This window comes from Podarcis cretensis (genome assembly GCF_951804945.1).
Source record: "Podarcis cretensis genome assembly, chromosome: 5".
In the NCBI taxonomy this organism is placed as follows: Eukaryota; Metazoa; Chordata; class Lepidosauria; order Squamata; family Lacertidae; genus Podarcis; species Podarcis cretensis.
Genome location: NC_137174.1, coordinates 43,815,217 through 43,831,992, shown reverse-complemented (window position 1 = coordinate 43,831,992; position 16,776 = coordinate 43,815,217). Strand labels below are relative to the sequence as shown.

The 16,776-nt window shown below is 42.9% G+C and overlaps 1 protein-coding gene and 1 long non-coding RNA gene across 2 annotated transcripts in view; one reads left to right on the top strand and one right to left on the bottom strand.

The window, feature by feature from the left end:
* Nucleotides 1-6,672: 6,672 nt before the first annotated feature.
* On the top strand, nucleotides 6,673-14,925 carry NPS (neuropeptide S). Its single transcript, XM_079976962.1, has 3 exons — nucleotides 6,673-6,775; nucleotides 6,900-6,981; nucleotides 13,727-14,925. The coding sequence occupies exons 1-3, from the start codon at nucleotides 6,768-6,770 to the stop codon at nucleotides 13,904-13,906; spliced, it is 270 nt and encodes an 89-aa protein (XP_079833088.1). The 5' UTR covers nucleotides 6,673-6,767; the 3' UTR covers nucleotides 13,907-14,925.
* Nucleotides 9,686-16,776, bottom strand: part of LOC307216557 — a 34,188-nt gene continuing 27,097 nt past the window's right edge. Inside the window, exons 3-4 of the long non-coding RNA XR_013839147.1 lie at nucleotides 14,793-14,878; nucleotides 9,686-9,797 (exon numbers count right to left, since the gene is read on the bottom strand). This is a non-coding gene — a long non-coding RNA (uncharacterized lncRNA). The remainder of the gene's footprint in view (nucleotides 9,798-14,792; nucleotides 14,879-16,776) is intronic.

Here is a 16,776-nt window from a genome sequence, read left to right as displayed (position 1 = left end):
CATGGTCACACCCACAAACAAATGCACAATCAAGCCTCCAAACAGCTCAGACAAGCAACCAGCCTTCATCCAAAAGACACAAGCTCACTGTTCTTAGTCTCTTCCACCAATCCCACGCCCCTGTTTACAAGTCCTGGTCACAAGCTCTTGGTCACAAGCTCCTAGAGACTGCAATCAGCTAAGTGGAACTGCTGATCTTCATGTTCCTCAGATGAGGGACTGCTGGCCATTGGCCATAGCCATTGGATTGCTGTTTAGAAACCACACAAGAATGGGCCTATCCAGCTATAGCACCAACCTCTGTAATGCTTTGCTAGACTAGGTTTGGGAAGCTCCATATGCACTGGGTGCTTCAAACATCTGTTTGTTTAGGCAAGCCTTTTCTGATGTTGAGGAAGCTTGTCCTGCTGGTGGCATTGCTTTAAACCATTTTTTTTTATCATTGACAGACTAAAAGGGGATATACTGTACTCACTGGGGATAATTCATAATAAATAGGCTAACTACTGTTGTAATGGATATTGTACTAACAGCTGCAGTGCTAGGGCAGAAATGAATTTTCTCTTGTCCTTGGGTATTACCAGATTTTATTTTATTTTTTGAATTTCACACCATGAAATATGTAGCTGACTCCTTTCTCTTAGGCTGCGTACACACCATACATGTAAGGCACCCCCCAGAGAATCGTGGGAACTGTAGTTTAAATGTCTAATTTGCACACAACCTAAGTACAGTGGTACCTCAGGTAATAAACGCTTCTGGTTACAAACACTTTGGGTTACAAACTCCGCCAACCCGGAAGTAGTACCTCGGGTTGCGAACTTTGCCCCAGGATGAGAACGGAAATTGTGCACTGGTGGCACGGGGGCAGCGGGAGGCCCCATTAGCAAAAGCACACCTCAGATTAAGAACGGTTTCGGGTTAAGAACAGACCTCCAGAACAAATTAAGCTCATAACCTGAGGTACCACTGTAAAGTGGTTCTAAATTACAGCAACAGTTTTAACCCTGTGCTTTTTTACCTGGAAGTACAGACCATCCAATTTTGTTAGGCTTACTTCTGAGTAAGCATGCACAGGATTGAACTGCAAGAGTCTTATCCATCTGAACAGTCCCAAGACAAATATATATATATATATGCAATTGAATATATTCGTTTTTAATACTATGCTTCTTACGAGCATTGACAAGTAACTTCAGTCATGCAAACTGTCAGGAGAATATTTGACTATTTACATATTCTGCAAATCAAGCCTTGTTCAGAGAGTAAATCCTGTCATTTGAAGCCTCGGCAGGTACACTACGTTCAGCCCTAAGAGATAAGCGGATTAACTGGATGGTTCTGGTACAGTGAAAAGTTGTATAGGTTTGAGCCTTCTTTAATAAAGTTTAGCCTTGGTTTTAATTGTATCTGCGTTTACTGAGCTCCATTTTCATGCAAATTAAGGTTGATATCCTCTTCATGAACTCAGCTCTAGCAAGGACTTGAGGAATCAAACAGCAGGAAATCGTCACAGACTCGTTGTGTGCTCTTCACCGTGGGTTCTATTCCCCATTTCCGAGGGCATCTGTGAATCCCTTACATTCCATGATCCATGTCCTCCAAAAGTCCTGAGCAAGGGCCTGTAGATTTATGATACAGATAGCGCAATCCTCCTGACACAGCTCAGTGCTGGCCAGCTGTCAAAAATCTGCTGGCACTGCAGCTATTCAGAAACTGTTCTTGATAGGTCATGCACAAACACTTCTCCAATTGGTTCCAGCTTGCAACACTGAGTCAGTACTCTGGTCTGGACAAGCAAGTGACCACACGACACGTTCCTCCTTTTCTTCTCTCCACACTTTCCTTTGCCACCCTATTCTGTCTTAATAGATGAACACAGGGGTGGAGGTCCTCAGTCCCAGAGTCTGAATGTGGCCTTCCTGGGTCCTGTCTGTGGCCCGCAGAACTTTTCCCATTCCACACCCTGCTATGTGCTATGAATGTTTTTACCTGGCTGACATGTGTCCTTGGACTCTAATAATGCCTCTCACTTGTCAGGATAAAGAGGGGTGTGGGTGTGTGGGTGTGTAAACTTGCCTACTGTGCACAGGTATTCATTATTCCACCCACTTTAGCCTCTGATGCCACCCACCACTGACGTTTGGCCCGCCTGAAGGTTGTCAAGAAAAAAATATTGCCATGTGGCCTTTGGTCTCAAAAGGTTTCCCCACCTTAGAGCTAACTGAAGCACCACTGACTATTTCAAGCCTTCTTTGTAATGGCTCCCAGCCACTTCTTTATGTATTTTAAGCACTTATGCATAGTGCCGGAGCTTTGTGCTCCGGCACCGGGGGGCAGACAGCAGATGGGGGCGGGGCTGGCGTGCGTCCTGGGGTGTGGTGCGCTGCCCATAGGGGCATGGCATGCGTCTTGGGGGCATGGCGCACCGTTTGTAGGCGGGGGGGGCAGCTGTGATGGCACCCCGCCAGGATTGCGCTGCCGGGGGCAGTGCGCTCCTCCAGCACACCTCTTCCTCCACCAGTGCTTATGCATCAACCTTCCCCATGTCAGATTTCAGAGCAGTGCACACTTCAGTCAACAGTGCTTTCTGTGTGTACCTGCTACCACACTGATCTTCCACAAGTGAGTCGTGCCTTGACTTAAGTTTGATGCTTCAGCAAGACCACCTTTTCTATTTTGTTTATTGTGGTTAGACGTTTTTAAAGAGAAGAAAGTTGGAGGAAGGGAAGTGTTGTTGCACTTACGTTCCAATTGCAGGTTTCCCATAGGTAGTGTTTGGCCACTGTGAGAAGAGGATACTGGACTAGATGGGTCAATGGCCTGATCCATATTTATGTTATTAAATAGTCCATCACATTATCTGTTCCTGCCCCCCCCTTTCTGTATCTGACTCTGTTTCATCTCTTATTGTTATTCTCTCACGGGGCAGAACCTGTTGTTGACTTATGCTTTTCCTTTGCATTCCCAATGCAAAGTCACCCTAGATCCTAGTTCTTTTCATTCCTGCAATGAAAAAATATCAAAACATGGGAACAAAAAGCTTCCATGGCTATGAACTGTGTGTAGAGCTCTTAAAACGTAGTGATCCAAGACACTCAAGTATAAACCTTAGAACTATGGATGGAGGGGGATTTTTGTTGTTGTTTTAACATTATCAGCACTGAAGTCTCAAGGACAATCTATTACTGTGACACCTGTATTTTCTAAAGTTCTAATAGTCACACTAAAAAAAGAGGCTTTGTCAATGTTTCTTTTATTCCTTCCATTTCCTCTAAAGCAATTTACTCTCATCTTTTAAAATACATGTTGTTGCTTCCCCCCTACCCATTCTGTGCATCCATTTAAGCTTTACTTATTTTATTAGACCTTATTCATGGACAAATAAACAGATGGTGCTTGAAACATTATCGAGGAGACATTCTTAACCCAGCAGCTAGTAAAAGCTAGAAGACGTTCCACTGAAGTGGTTTAAGCTAATTGTCTCCTAAAGATATCTGTTTTTAATTGCTGGTCACAAAATTAACACCTAGCTAGCACTCTGAATCTAACAGCCAGTTTAAAAGCAAAGGAAAGAGGTAATAGAAAGTGACCTTAGCTACATGTTGTGAAATCCTCCATTGCTCCAGCACTGTATTCTGTATCAGCATCCAGTTGCAGCTGATGGGAGTTGTAGTCCAAGCTGGCTGGAAGGCACCTGTTTGGGAGAAAGGCTGCTCAGTATTCTAGGGGGTGAAGAGTCCAGAAGTTCTGCAACTCTTAGTCCCATCAGCTGCAGTCAGCATAGCTAATAGTGAGGGGTGAGGTGAGTTGGAATACAGCAACATCTGATTGGTTGCAAGTTTCCCATTCCTGATATATATTAATAATAGCAAAATCACGCCCCAGTCACCTATCTTTATCAGCAGCACTGGGTTAACTTTTTCAAAGGTACAAAATATATTTGCTGGTGGAAAACAGAGTCATGTAGGTGGGGAGGAGACATGATGAGGACTGAGCATGCCCAGTGAGCTCAGATTCCAAAATATTGCAAAGGAAGAAAACTAGGGAAAGGGCAAAAGGAATGCTGTACTCCTTGAGGAGTGCATGGCTGGCAGGAAACCAAAATAGGAGCACATCAAAGTGCAGCCCCACTTGTATAACAGGAAAAACCCCCACTAGATTTATTTTGATATTAAAGAATGGTGCTCTTGACATTTGCTTTCCAACAACTTCAGTATTTATTGAAATGTCTATCTGCAACTTAGTCATTGAAGGATCACCTGGAGTCTGGTTTGTAAATAGCCCTTTAAATATGGCATATGCAGGGCAGGAGTAAGTAGGGCAGGCGTGGGCTCAACGATCAGTCCCAATCTGCTGACTAGTGCTGGGTACAACCATTGCTTGCAATAGAGATTGGCTGCACTTGGGGGTTACTTACTAGGAACACCATAATGCCGCTGATTCCTGCAGGGGTTGAATTCGGCACTAAATGCAAGGCTCACTTGTGAAGGAATAACCAGGACAATCCTGATTTTTCCTTTCTAGTCATGTGACCCACACCTCGCAACACCTGTGATGTCGGGGTGGTGCAGGTGGGCATAATTTGGGGAAAATGGCCCCATGGTCCAACTGAGAACCCCTGCTGGGTACCATAGGCTGGAGGTTACCCACTTCTAGTATACAGTGAACAGGTGGGCTGCACTTTTGTCCTACCCCACAAAGTTTCTTTATTTATCAGTGAAGTGATACAGCTGTGTGAGAAGAAGCCCCATGAGCTCCTGCTTGCATGGAGGGGTTCCCTGCAATTGGCTCACCCACATAATAAGCTATGCCAAGTCTGTAGAGTTTCTAGTCATGAGCAAGAGCTTGTCTGTTTGGCTTTCTTCTGAATTTGTCCACAGCCAGAGCACATATAACCTTTGCTCTACTAAAAAACAAACAAACTGATGTGGGTCATCTCACCACAGAGCGACATTTGTCTTCCAACATTTGGTTGGAATTGCTGAGTGTCTCAGTATAAATATTGCATTGGCTTTCACTGTGCCAAGTTGGCATAAAGACAAGCTTGCTTACTAGTTTTCTGGAATTTGTCGATCGATTTGTTTGGCTTTAGGCCATCACAAGGTGCAAACTGGAAAATGAGCCACCACTGGCAAGTTGCAGTTCTGATTCTCATTCTGTGATAATGGAAATCCCAGCAAGATACAGAAACAACAGAGAAAGACAATTTGGGAAACAGAAGGAGAAGCTTCGTTCTAACCAAGAGCTGGCCGAATGCTCGTGATTAGCAGAAGCGAGTGCAGAGCTTTATAGTAGGAACATGGCAGATTGTTTAACCTTTGGTGAACCAATCTCTTCTTTCCAAGGGCTCTGTGTCCTTTATGTGACTATGTGTTGTTGTTGTTGTTTAGCCGTTTAGTCATGTCCAACTCTTTGTGACCCCATGGACCAGAGCACGCCAGGCACTTCTGTCTTCCACTGTCTCCCGCAGTTTGGTCAAACTCATGCTGGTAGCTTCGAGAACACCATCCAACCATCTCATCCTCTGTCGGCCCCTTCTCCTTGTGCCCTCCATCTTTCCCAACATCAGGGTCTTTTCCAGGGAGTCTTCTCTTCTCATGAGGTGGCCAAAGTACTGGAGTCTCAGCTTCAGGATCTGTCCTTCCAGTGAGCACTCAGGGCTGATTTCCTTAAGAATGGATAGGTTTGATCTTCTTGCAGTCCATGGGACTCTCAAGAGTCTCCTCCAGCACCATAATTCAAAAGCATCAATTCTTTGGCGATCAGCCTTCTTTATGGTCCAGCTCTCACTTCCATACATCACTACTGGGGAAACCATAGCTTTTACTATACGGACCTTTGTTGGCAAGGTGATGTCTCTACTTTTTAAGATGCTGTCTAGGTGACTATGTGTGTAACAGCAAATTCTGTGCCAATGAAGCCAAGCATCAAAATGCCTCTCCCTCCCTTGACTCATTTGATGCTGCAACCTGTAGCATCTTCTGTGGCCAGGCCAGGGTGAAATAGGGTTGGCGTGTGTGTGCACACACATGGCAAGGCTGGGAGAGGCCCCTGGGATGAACGTGGAATCTTTTGCATGTAAGGTGGGTGCTCTGTCACTGAGCTACAGGCTTCCATCCACATCTGTGAGAGTGCCATTACTGTAGGATTACCTCAGATTGGTCCATGACACACCTGCTAAGCTGACCATCTAAGATCTGACCAGATTTAGTCTCGTTCCTATTAAAAATTGTGCACTAGGGAAGTAGGCAAAGTGCTGTGCAAATATCATGTACAAATTTTAAAAATACAAATCAACCCTGGAATAAAAATTCTTTAAAATATTCTTGCTTAATAAATTGGTGTGGGGATTCTCTCCCCCCCCTTTCCCTCCCAAGCCCTATATACAACACCTTTATACAACAGTACACCTTTATAAAACAGTGTAGACATTGGACAATTTGTCCCACAGAGACAAAGGCCAGGTGTGAATGATTTTAAATGCCTCGTTAAAATGCCATGCTTTTAATGGCAATGTTGTCAGTTTAGTCACTTGGTATCTCCATGCTGGGAATGAAGCTGCCTCCTTGCATCTCCCCACTCCCATTTAACAAGAATAAAGGCCAACCGGTGACCAATTAGTCAGACTTAAATGCGATTTGGTGACATTTTTGCTCCTGAACCTTTGGTATAAAATGGTTGTTTAGGAGTAAGATAAGGGGAGTGCTTATACAGCTGTGGATTTCTACTTGCAGCTGAAAGTTTCATAAAAAAGAATAGAAGAAATGATCAGGTAAATATATCAGATATATGTTTGGGGGAAATTATAGCATCATGTATAAAATGCCATTTGTCTTCTGAACGGGTGTTAAACTAATTTGTGGTGGTTTTTTCCATTTTGGGTGTTTTTTATCCAGTCTCCTCAGGCTAAATGTTCTATTAATTCTCTGGATCTCGGCAATGCAGATGTGGAGGTGTTACCCTCTTGTCCCTTCTACGGTAAGCAATAAACCTTACTTAGCTAGAGATATACTATGTAATTAATTTTTAAAATATCATATAAAACTCCTTTAAGCACCAACATTATTAAACATACTCAACTTAATTCTGTCAAATGCCCTTTATGGAAGTCTAGCTATGGCATTACATAGGACCTGTTCTGTTAAGCATTTTTGTGCATCTACAAAAGCTGTAACAACCTTCCACTTATTGATTTCCATGAATCCAGACTTTAGTCACTTTATGTGAGGGATGCTGTTCCAGTGATTGAAGCGTGAAACTGAGAATTAATGTGTTCGATGCTATAAACTTGATTTAGTATGGCTTCTCCTCCCCCCCCCCCGCCCAATCACTTTTCTCCAATATATCTATCTAGCAGTGCAATCTGACTTATATTTATTTATTAAGTAGTAAGTCTCCTTGGATTCCATGGAACTTTCCCTCAGATCAGTGTGTGTAGGACCTGTATAGGATTGCACTACTTATATCTTTATTAACTTAACACACTGATTCTATGATGGAGACCTGCTATAGATTTGAAGAAAACAGAATGGTTTTAATGTTTAGGTGGGGGTGGGGGGTGGGGGATCACATTTTAACAAATGAGCACAGTACTAATATTTTCTGAAAGTTAAGGCTGTATCTAACAGCGGAAAGACTCTACTTGGTTAAGAAGAGAGAGTGCTAAACCAATTATTTCTCAAAGCTTAAGATGCACAGGTGCAAAACTCATTTAGCAGATATTTGAATAATAATGCAAAGCATCCCACTCATGATTCCTGGGAACTAGTTTACCTCACACAGAACTACAATGCGCAGCACCTTTAGCATACTCCCCCCCCCCCCCAGCATCTAAGGATTCTTGGCGGGTGTGTGTGTGCTTTGAATATGCTTTAAATGTGTTGTTTGTACATTCAAAACTAACAGTACAATCTCAGTGTTAGACAAAATATTGTTGGAGGGTGGGGAAATCACTTCCATACACGTGGGCAGCTGCTCCATTATTTGTAATAATAAAAACATTTATTATTATTTTTTGTTATTCCACACCTGAGCCTTTAAAAAATATCTCATTAAAACACCACAACATTCCTATAGGAAACTAAAGATGATATTTCAGCACTTGCTTAATTCTGGGAATTCATTCTCAAAAGCTTCACTGGGATTATTTATGACTTTGGGGGAACGGTGTATTTAATATTGCACGCTGTGTCGTGCAATTTATATTTTATATTCTCCACAACTTTCTGAAGGAACAGTGAGAGACTTTCCTGGGGTTGTGAAGGGATCTGAATCGGGGTTCCCATACTAAATGGACTGCATTAAAAGATTCCCTACCCTGGAAGGAAAGTCTTAGACTGATAGAACTCCTTCAGAAAAGGCTCTGTCAGATAAAGGGAGTGGTTGGATACAAGTCATTGTATCCATCTCCCTATAACTGAGAGCCTTTTTGCTGGTGCTGATTTTCTAGTATAAATCACCACCACTCAGCTGCTATTAGCTGAACAGAAGAAAACATAAATGCAGTTGGATTGGACCTATGGTGAACAGCAGCTCTGGGAAATGAGTTGTATTGGGGAATTAGGCTGGCAAAGCAATTTGGGTCTTTACTCCCATCAAAACTGCCCCTTCAACATCTGCTTTTGGAAAATGACGAAGACATTAGTAGATCCAGGCACACACATTGCACCACACCATGTGTAGTTTTGCCAGGGCTCCAATGAGACTCAATTTCAAGTAAAGGTGTTGATACCTTCTAGTCACATTGCTTTTGAAGGGGATGCGTGTGAGCATATCCTTCCATACTATGGTCACATCCACACCATACTGCTAAAACCTTTCCTACACTAATTTAACACTTGTGACAACTTCCAGCAAAGAGTCCTGGGAACTGTAGTTTGTTAACAGAGCTGGCAATTGTAGCTCTGTGAGGGCTTTCCTATCAACTCTCAGCATCCTTAACAAACTACAGTTCCCAGGATTCTTTGGGGAAAGTCATGGCTGTTAAAGTGGTACAAAAGTGATTTCAACATAATTGCAACCTGCCATGTATTTTTTAAAGCATGACTAGGGGTGGGGTGGGATACGCTGTTCTTGCTCCCATACCAAAACATGACAGCAGATGCTCTGACCTGTATGTCAGGGAGAGATTTTTATTAAAGCAGGAGAATAGTACAGACTTGGCAACAGGAAAAGAGTACCGGTAAATACAGCCCACAAGGCAGAACAGCCTCATCTAGAAGAAAGGGCTATGATTCACGGGTCCAGGATCAGTGACAAACTTTTAAGCCAAGGTGTGGTGTGAATCTCTATTCCAGTGGGAATGTCTAGCCTGCAAGTGGACACTACGTCTAGGTGGATGGGACTCCTCCCTTTCTAAGAGCCATTGCCTTGTCCTGGGAGAGAGCACCAGACCCACTTTCACCTCCGAATAATGCTTGGCTACTCATTTCCCTCCCCATAATCTGACAGTGCTCTCTTCCCCAAAGGGTTTCCAGGAGACCCACAAGGTAGGCGTCCCCACAGGAGTCATGAGGAACATCTGCAGCATGTGGCACAACCAAAAGGGCTTCCTTTTGTTGTAGTCACTGGCATCCTTAAGATCCATAAATGAATTCATGGAATGAAACAGATTGTGTGGATTTGCAATACCTGCCGGGCAGGAGGGAGCAGCATCACAGCCAGCTGTAGAGTAAGACCATGAGCAACTGCATTCATTACCACCAGAGGGTCCCCTTGTGCCCAATCCTCACGTACAAGATGCAGTTTATCTCCAAACACACCGTGCGCTGAAAGATCCTGCTGCTCCTAAGTTTCTTTGGACCAAAGCCAAATGACAAGTGAGATAAATTAATTTTCTGCGAATCAAAAGAAATTACCACTGAAAAAGCAGATATATTGTCCAGGATGATCATCGATGCTTTGTAATACTCAATTAGACTGTAGTTTTATTACAGTAATTAAGTCCCGTGTTTCTGTATATCCCACAGCTGTAAAAATATCTTGTAGAATTCTTCGTTCTCCACTTTTCTTCTTCTAGCTATGTGTAATATTGTCAGGAAACCACCACCTGTGGGAATTTGGCCACTCCTTTTACACTGGGTTGTATGTAATCTGACTGAAGCTTCCTCCACTAGACTTTCCCATAGTGTTACAGTGCTGCTTCCAGTACCTTCTCCTCCCAAGTTGTGGCATGCCTCTGAAAGATGGCTTAGGAGGAAGGAAGACCCACCATACCTTAGTGGTCTAGCACACACTTTGCTTGCAAAAGATCCCAGGTTCAAGTCCTAGCATCTCCAGGAAGACATGATATTAAATGTGCATTAAAAATGGCTATATATATGCAAATAGCACCCATGGAGCAGGGATCTAATCATTAGCAGCATCTCAGCAGGTATGGGGAAGGAATGTAACCATTTCCTCCCCAGCTCCAATCCTGAGGAAACTTCATCCTCTGAAGTTGCTATTTGCATAAGGAGGAAATGCCCCATTGCCACCAATGCAAATACACATTTAATCTTGCAACTAGTTTGGCCTTGAAACTGTGCAGTGTCATCGCCAGTCAGTAAAGCAGCAAACACTGGGCAGGATGGACAAATGGTCCAGGTTCGTAACTCCACCTAACTTGGGAGTGTTCATTTCAGTGCCCAGTGAACTTCTTCCTGTTCAGACAAGTAATATACACTGTATATAGGTGGGTTTCGCAGAGCTTGAGTCTAGAGCATGTAATTAGAAAAGTTAGCTTTATCGTTAAAACAAATGAAGACAAGCTTTTGAGGAAATGAAATGAGTAAAAATGCTTCTAAATGATATAATCCATCTCTGCATCGATGGTGGTTTTTACAGAGCTAGCACTAAAACATTAATTGCAAGGATAAATTGGATCCAACTTGGGACAGATACCATCTTTCAATATGGGTGTTCTCCATCACACACACCTTTTATGGAATGACCAGGGCCATTTCTGGATTTATAGACAACCTGAGAATCAAAATGGATGTAACAGTGCAATCCTATACATTCAAAAATAAGACTCAATGAATTCAAAGAGACTTAGCTACCAAACTTAACTCCCAACTGGGGTGGTCAGTGGTGGAACCCTGCTACATCCAAAGTCCTTCTGCTCAAACTGGCCAGGGCAGATGATGAACACAGTCCCCCCCCCCCCATTTTTCTGCTGTGCCAACTCTAGTCAGTACAGCAGAAGCAAGAGGTAGTCTGTTAACAGCCACTTCTGCCAGGAGGGAGAGCAGGGGGGCTCTATCATGTAGCCTAGCAAAAAAAAAAAGGTTGTGCAAAACATCTGGCACATCCTAACCCTCCACCTTCAACAGGTGGGAATTAGGATTGCTCTGTGCTTATATTTATAGAGCTGTAAACTAAAAGTAGTTTCATATTACAATTATGCAATCACCTTTTAATTAATAAAATGCATTGCCTGTATAAGTGGGACCCATTAGTCTGCCCCTTGTATTGAATTTCAATTAAATATCAATAAGCTTCTGTTTCTGTGCAATAATTATGAGGTTTGTTGTTGGGTTTTGTTGTTGTTTTTTGGCCAGGATATTGATTAGAGGTCATCCATTTTTAATAGCATTCTTAATGGATCTCATTGCGAGAATATGAATCATTAAATGCATTCATTGTTTCATTACGCACATGCACACACCATATTCATTGTCTATTTGCCTTTAAAATATATTATAAAATATTTCAAACCCTGTGTGGTTATTATTAAAGGTAAAGGTAAAGGTAACCCTGCCCGTACGGGCCAGTCTTGACAGACTCTGGGGTTGTGCGCCCATCTCACTTAAGAGGCCAGGGGCCAGCGCTGTCCGGAGACACTTCCGGGTCACGTGGCCAGCGTGACATCGCTGCTCTGGCGAGCCAGAGCCGCACACGGAAACGCCGTTTACCTTCCCGCTGGTAAGCGGTCCCTATTTATCTACTTGCACCCGGAGGTGCTTTCGAACTGCTAGGTTGGCAGGCGCTGGGACCGAGCAGCGGGAGCGCACCCCGCCGCAGGGATTCGAACCGCCGACCTTTCGATCAGCAAGCCCTAGGCGCTGAGGCTTTAACCCACAGCGCCACCTGCGTCCCATGTGGTTATTATTACACCTCTGGAAATTCAAGAGCTTTTGCATTAAGCATGTTGTAAGTGTTGGGTATTTCTGGAAAGCGAGGAAAGCCCACAGATGGTTTGGCCAGTCTCCCTTGAGATTTTTAGCTCTATGATTAGAAATCTCCAGGATTTGGGGGATCCCAGGACCCCACTGGGGGTACAACTTAATTTTTAACCCATGAGTCCAAAACTATATCTACCTAGTCCAGCCCGAGCCTGGAGGTGCAGGCGGCTCATGCTTCTCAGCTAAAATGAAGTCATCAGGCCGGGCTTAGGCACTCAGCACCCTTGGCCAGCTGCAGGACCTCACTGCCTCGGCCCACTAATGATGCCAACCTACCTCCTTTAGATGATTTTACTAGTCCTGTCCTTTGGGTAGCACTGGGTGACTGAACCTAGAATCCACTTAAATTTCCAACATTGCCTGCAACACAGTGTTGCTCTGGGACATCGTAGGAAATTTAAATAGTGGATAGAAAATGGCAAGGTCTGCTGGTCAGAGTATTTAAATTTCCTCCCCACAAACAGCTTGTGCTGCTTTGGGGCTCATTGAGTCTCCCATGAGTACCTGTCACTGGCAGCTGCATTGCCACAAATCTCCCATGTCCTACCTTGCCATGAGAGCCACTGTTTTCATTTTCCACATGCTGGTTTTGAGGAGGGGCCAGATTGCGTGAACTATGTGAGAGGGCAAGGACTCAGGCCTGGGGCCAGCAGTCTACCAGGTCAGACCCTATCCACTGGTCCCATGGCTTGGAAGGGCCACTTAGCAGCCTCACCTGACCATGACACCATTCACTGGCTATGGTGAGTTCAGCAGTGGACAGCAGTGCCACTTTTGAATGGAAGCTTAGCTGCCATTCACAAGTGCTGCCACGCATTCATTGCTGAAGCATGTCTGAGGGCCTGGTCAGCTAAGGCATATAGCATCTTAACCCTCAAAGCTGTGGTGGACAAAGCATATGGCTGCCTTTAAAGGGAGAAGACCCAGGTTCCAAGCCCTGGTCAGCAATTTCACAGGGCACAAAAAGTTGCAATTTGTCAGCCTACCTGAGTTCAAAGGGTGCTAGTAAGGATTACATGTCAAAAGGGTGTTATTGTGTGTCTCCCTGAGCCCTTAAGACAAGGTTGGGGAAAGATAATACCTCAAAGCCTCATTAAAAAGCATCAGCCGTGCACTCTGAAGTTTGACTATATAAAGGCATTTTTTTTCCTGTCAGCATGTACGGTTAGATGATTAGTCACGCACACAAAAATCAGCGACAGGAAAAGTAGCCCTATCTTAAAAGAAAGCCAGAACAATAGAACATCATTAATGATACAGTAAAATGGCTCGCTTCTGAGCACAGTCTACAATACTAACAATTCTTCCAGGTAAGCTGTGCTTTCATATCCATGGACCTTATGAAAACCTGACATTCTATACCCTTAATCTACAGCTAATACAAATTCATCCATGTCTTTTTAAGCCTAAATGAGTTTGTGTGTATACGTACGTATGTGCCCCTGTCACAAGCATATAAATCCATAACATGGCTTTTCCTTATCTGTAATTTTTTTAAAAAAAACAGACAAACAAACCAAAATCTTCAGAGCAATAATCCTTTTTCTTTGAATTGCCAGCTGTCTGGGAACTCTGATTACTGTCTCCTCCTGCTCAATAGTTGCCTAGCCAAGGTGGATGGGTCCGAAGAACTAGCATTGTTAAAGCCTTTTCTGGAGAAGTCTTATATTAAGAGGTCCTTTCGGAATGGGGTTGGCTCAGGAATTAAGAAAAATTCCTATCAAAGAGCCAAGTCATAAGCAAGTGCTGGAGGAAATACCTACAAATCAGAATGTATAAAGTTAAACTGAATGTGCTTTAAAATTGTTTGTACTGCATTTTTAGATGAGAAATGGAGCCAACAGAGACAAATGTATCAGCGTGTTCATAATGTAAACAGATGCTTATTTGAAATGGTACAAGCCAAGTGAAGCAAATGTGATTGTTCAAAGGCATTTCTTTAAAAAAATAAAAAATAACAGCATACATTTTTGCGTTGATATAAAAAGTGTTTTTGGTTTCATTCCACCTGTTAACAAATGTCTTAACACAAATATGGGCCTTGTGTTTTGTTATGAACCATTTGGAACCTGTTGTGAAGAAACCAATTTAATAATCTGAATGTGCTCATCTCTAGTACACAGAAGCGCTGTTTTGTAATTTTGCTGACACAATGCTCATTTACATGAAACCATTTTAGTACAATCTCATTCATAGAAAGCACTGGGTATTTGGATAAATGGAAGTTGCATGGAACAGAAAGCCAAATTCAATCTGCAGGGGTGTCAGGAAACCAAGCGTTCTTCAATACAGGTTCCACAAGAAAGTGTTTTGAACTATATTTTGGACAAGTTAAGTTTTTAGTCCCAGTATTGACGCCAGTGAAAGTAGATTAATGTGCATGACATATCCCCTAATCATTATATAGATTATCCTCTATGTACAGAATCATATATTAAGATGAGCCAACTATCAACTAATGGGTGTGCTATAACAGAAACTAGTCTAGTTTCCTCTTTATGTCTCTGCGTTTATTCCTCTGCTGTACAAAAATAGACCTGGTTAGCTGTGCAGTCTCAAAACATTGTAGATTTTGTCAACAAGAAAAGGTCATCTGCTGAGTTACATTATTTGTGTGACTTTTACCTTGTGGCCATTTCCTCAGAGAAGTGATGTAAGAATTTCTGCATGCTGGCATAAAGATGTTATGAAGGCATTCGATTAGCTGCATTCTGAAAGCAAAGCAAACATATTAATCATTGTATAAGGTAAATTCAAAACTTCCATTTAAGCTTTTCAACAGTAATAATTACATTTGTAAAAGCAGATGTAAAATCTGAATAATAGAGTTGTCTTAAGTGCATAAAAAGAAACAGCATCATCTATCATTGTTTTCATATGAATAAAAACTATGTACAAGCTGAAGGGTGGACATTTTTTGTGGCACAAATTGTCAACAAGAGTTGGAGATTTCTGATTTATCTGAAGCCACTTGGGAGGAGCATCTTTGGTATATTTTAGAATGCAGACTTCCTTCCAATGCAGGGGTTCCCAAACTGGTCCATGGACCACCAAAGATCTGTGAGCTTCATTCACGTGGTCCGAGGTGTGTCCATAAAAATATAATTTAAAATATCATTAGGATGTAGCACAGCACATCAAAATAGCTACATCAGGCATTGTGGTCCACCAAGACCCTCAACAAATTTCAAGTGGTCTATGGGGGGGGGAGTGTGGGTACTCCAACTAACCTATGTTAGCCAGAATTATGTACACTGCATCAAACAATACTACCAACAAAAAATGCACATAATGTTGTTCTTTTGCTCCCAAATCTTTGGATACCAGTGGTTGGGAAGTACAATATACTGGTAGCATAGAAGTACATACACTACTAAGAGCCTTTTTATGTATGGAGAATCCCCATGTCAGCAGGGGAACAGTGCCAATTCAAACTTGGGGGGGGGGGGAGGTAAGCAAGATGCTACCAGTGGGCCTCTTCCCTCAGTGGGTACACATTCTCTTCTTCCTTACTGCTGCTGCTTTGCACATACCTTTGCTTCTCCCTCCGGTGTCATTTAACAGTACCCTTCAAGACAGGGGACAAGGTGTGCTGAGATTACTGTGCAGAGCCTTCTCCTTGCTTCTCTCAGTGCTTGCTTGGAGAGGGCAAGTGAACAGCAAACATCAATGAGAAGGAAGAGCAGCAGGGCCAGGAGTTGGATGCACAGATTGCAAATGGGCCTCAGCATGCACCCATTGTTGCCAACTCTGCATGGGAGTCCCTGAGGCCAATATTGTGATGTAAACACAAAGCAACTTTGGGGACCAGACAGGAATGGGGACATTTACAACACAGAGAAAGGGAAGACTGTGAGCTTTTACCCATTGGATTACACTAGAAACCAGGCACACCTGAAACCAATTGCAACCATTGATTTATAAGTCTGTCTTCAGAGTGGCTTCCATACACAACAATAGACAAGCACAGAAATTTGTTGGGGTGATTCAAATGGAAGCCTAGAATATCACTTGGTTACCTTCCTTCCTTCCTTCCTTCCTTCCTTCCTTTCTTTCTTTCTTTCTTTCTTTCTTTCTTTCTTTCTTCATGTCAGCTTGAGCAGACTTGAGATCATAATTGCCTGGATGGTTTATTATATTCCCAAGTGCCATCCAGCCTGTAATAATCTTTTCACATTCATCCCTCACTATCAGCTGAATTGCAATCTTTACTTATAGTAAACTGCTCAGGTGGCTGGTTTAACACTTATACCTGTGGTTGGGCCAAATTCCACTATTTCAGAAAAGGCTATGAGCCATCATCCTAACTATCTATATTGAGATCAGGTTAGTATTTAGGTACATACTGAATAATTACAATCCATGGTTCTGTACACAGAGTCATTAATTTTTGCCACCCAGAAGGAGTGTCCTTCCTATTTTCCTATATTCATTCCTATAATATTTAAATAGTGAGATCACATGGGAGATGCCAAGGACCAGGATGGCTTTATAAGCCAGTGTTGTCCTTCTCTGTTGCAGAGTGGGGAGGGGACACTACTTTGCTGAATACTCCCAGATGTTTTGTAGTTCTAATGTTTTGGAGTAGCATGGAATGTATCCATATGGG

Excerpts from the sequence above, each read along its gene's own strand:
- NPS (XM_079976962.1), top strand. Across the intron at positions 6,982-13,726 it reads ACCCTCTTGTCCCTTCTACG|CTGTCTGGGAACTCTGATTA; the intron begins GTAAGCAATAAA and ends TTGAATTGCCAG.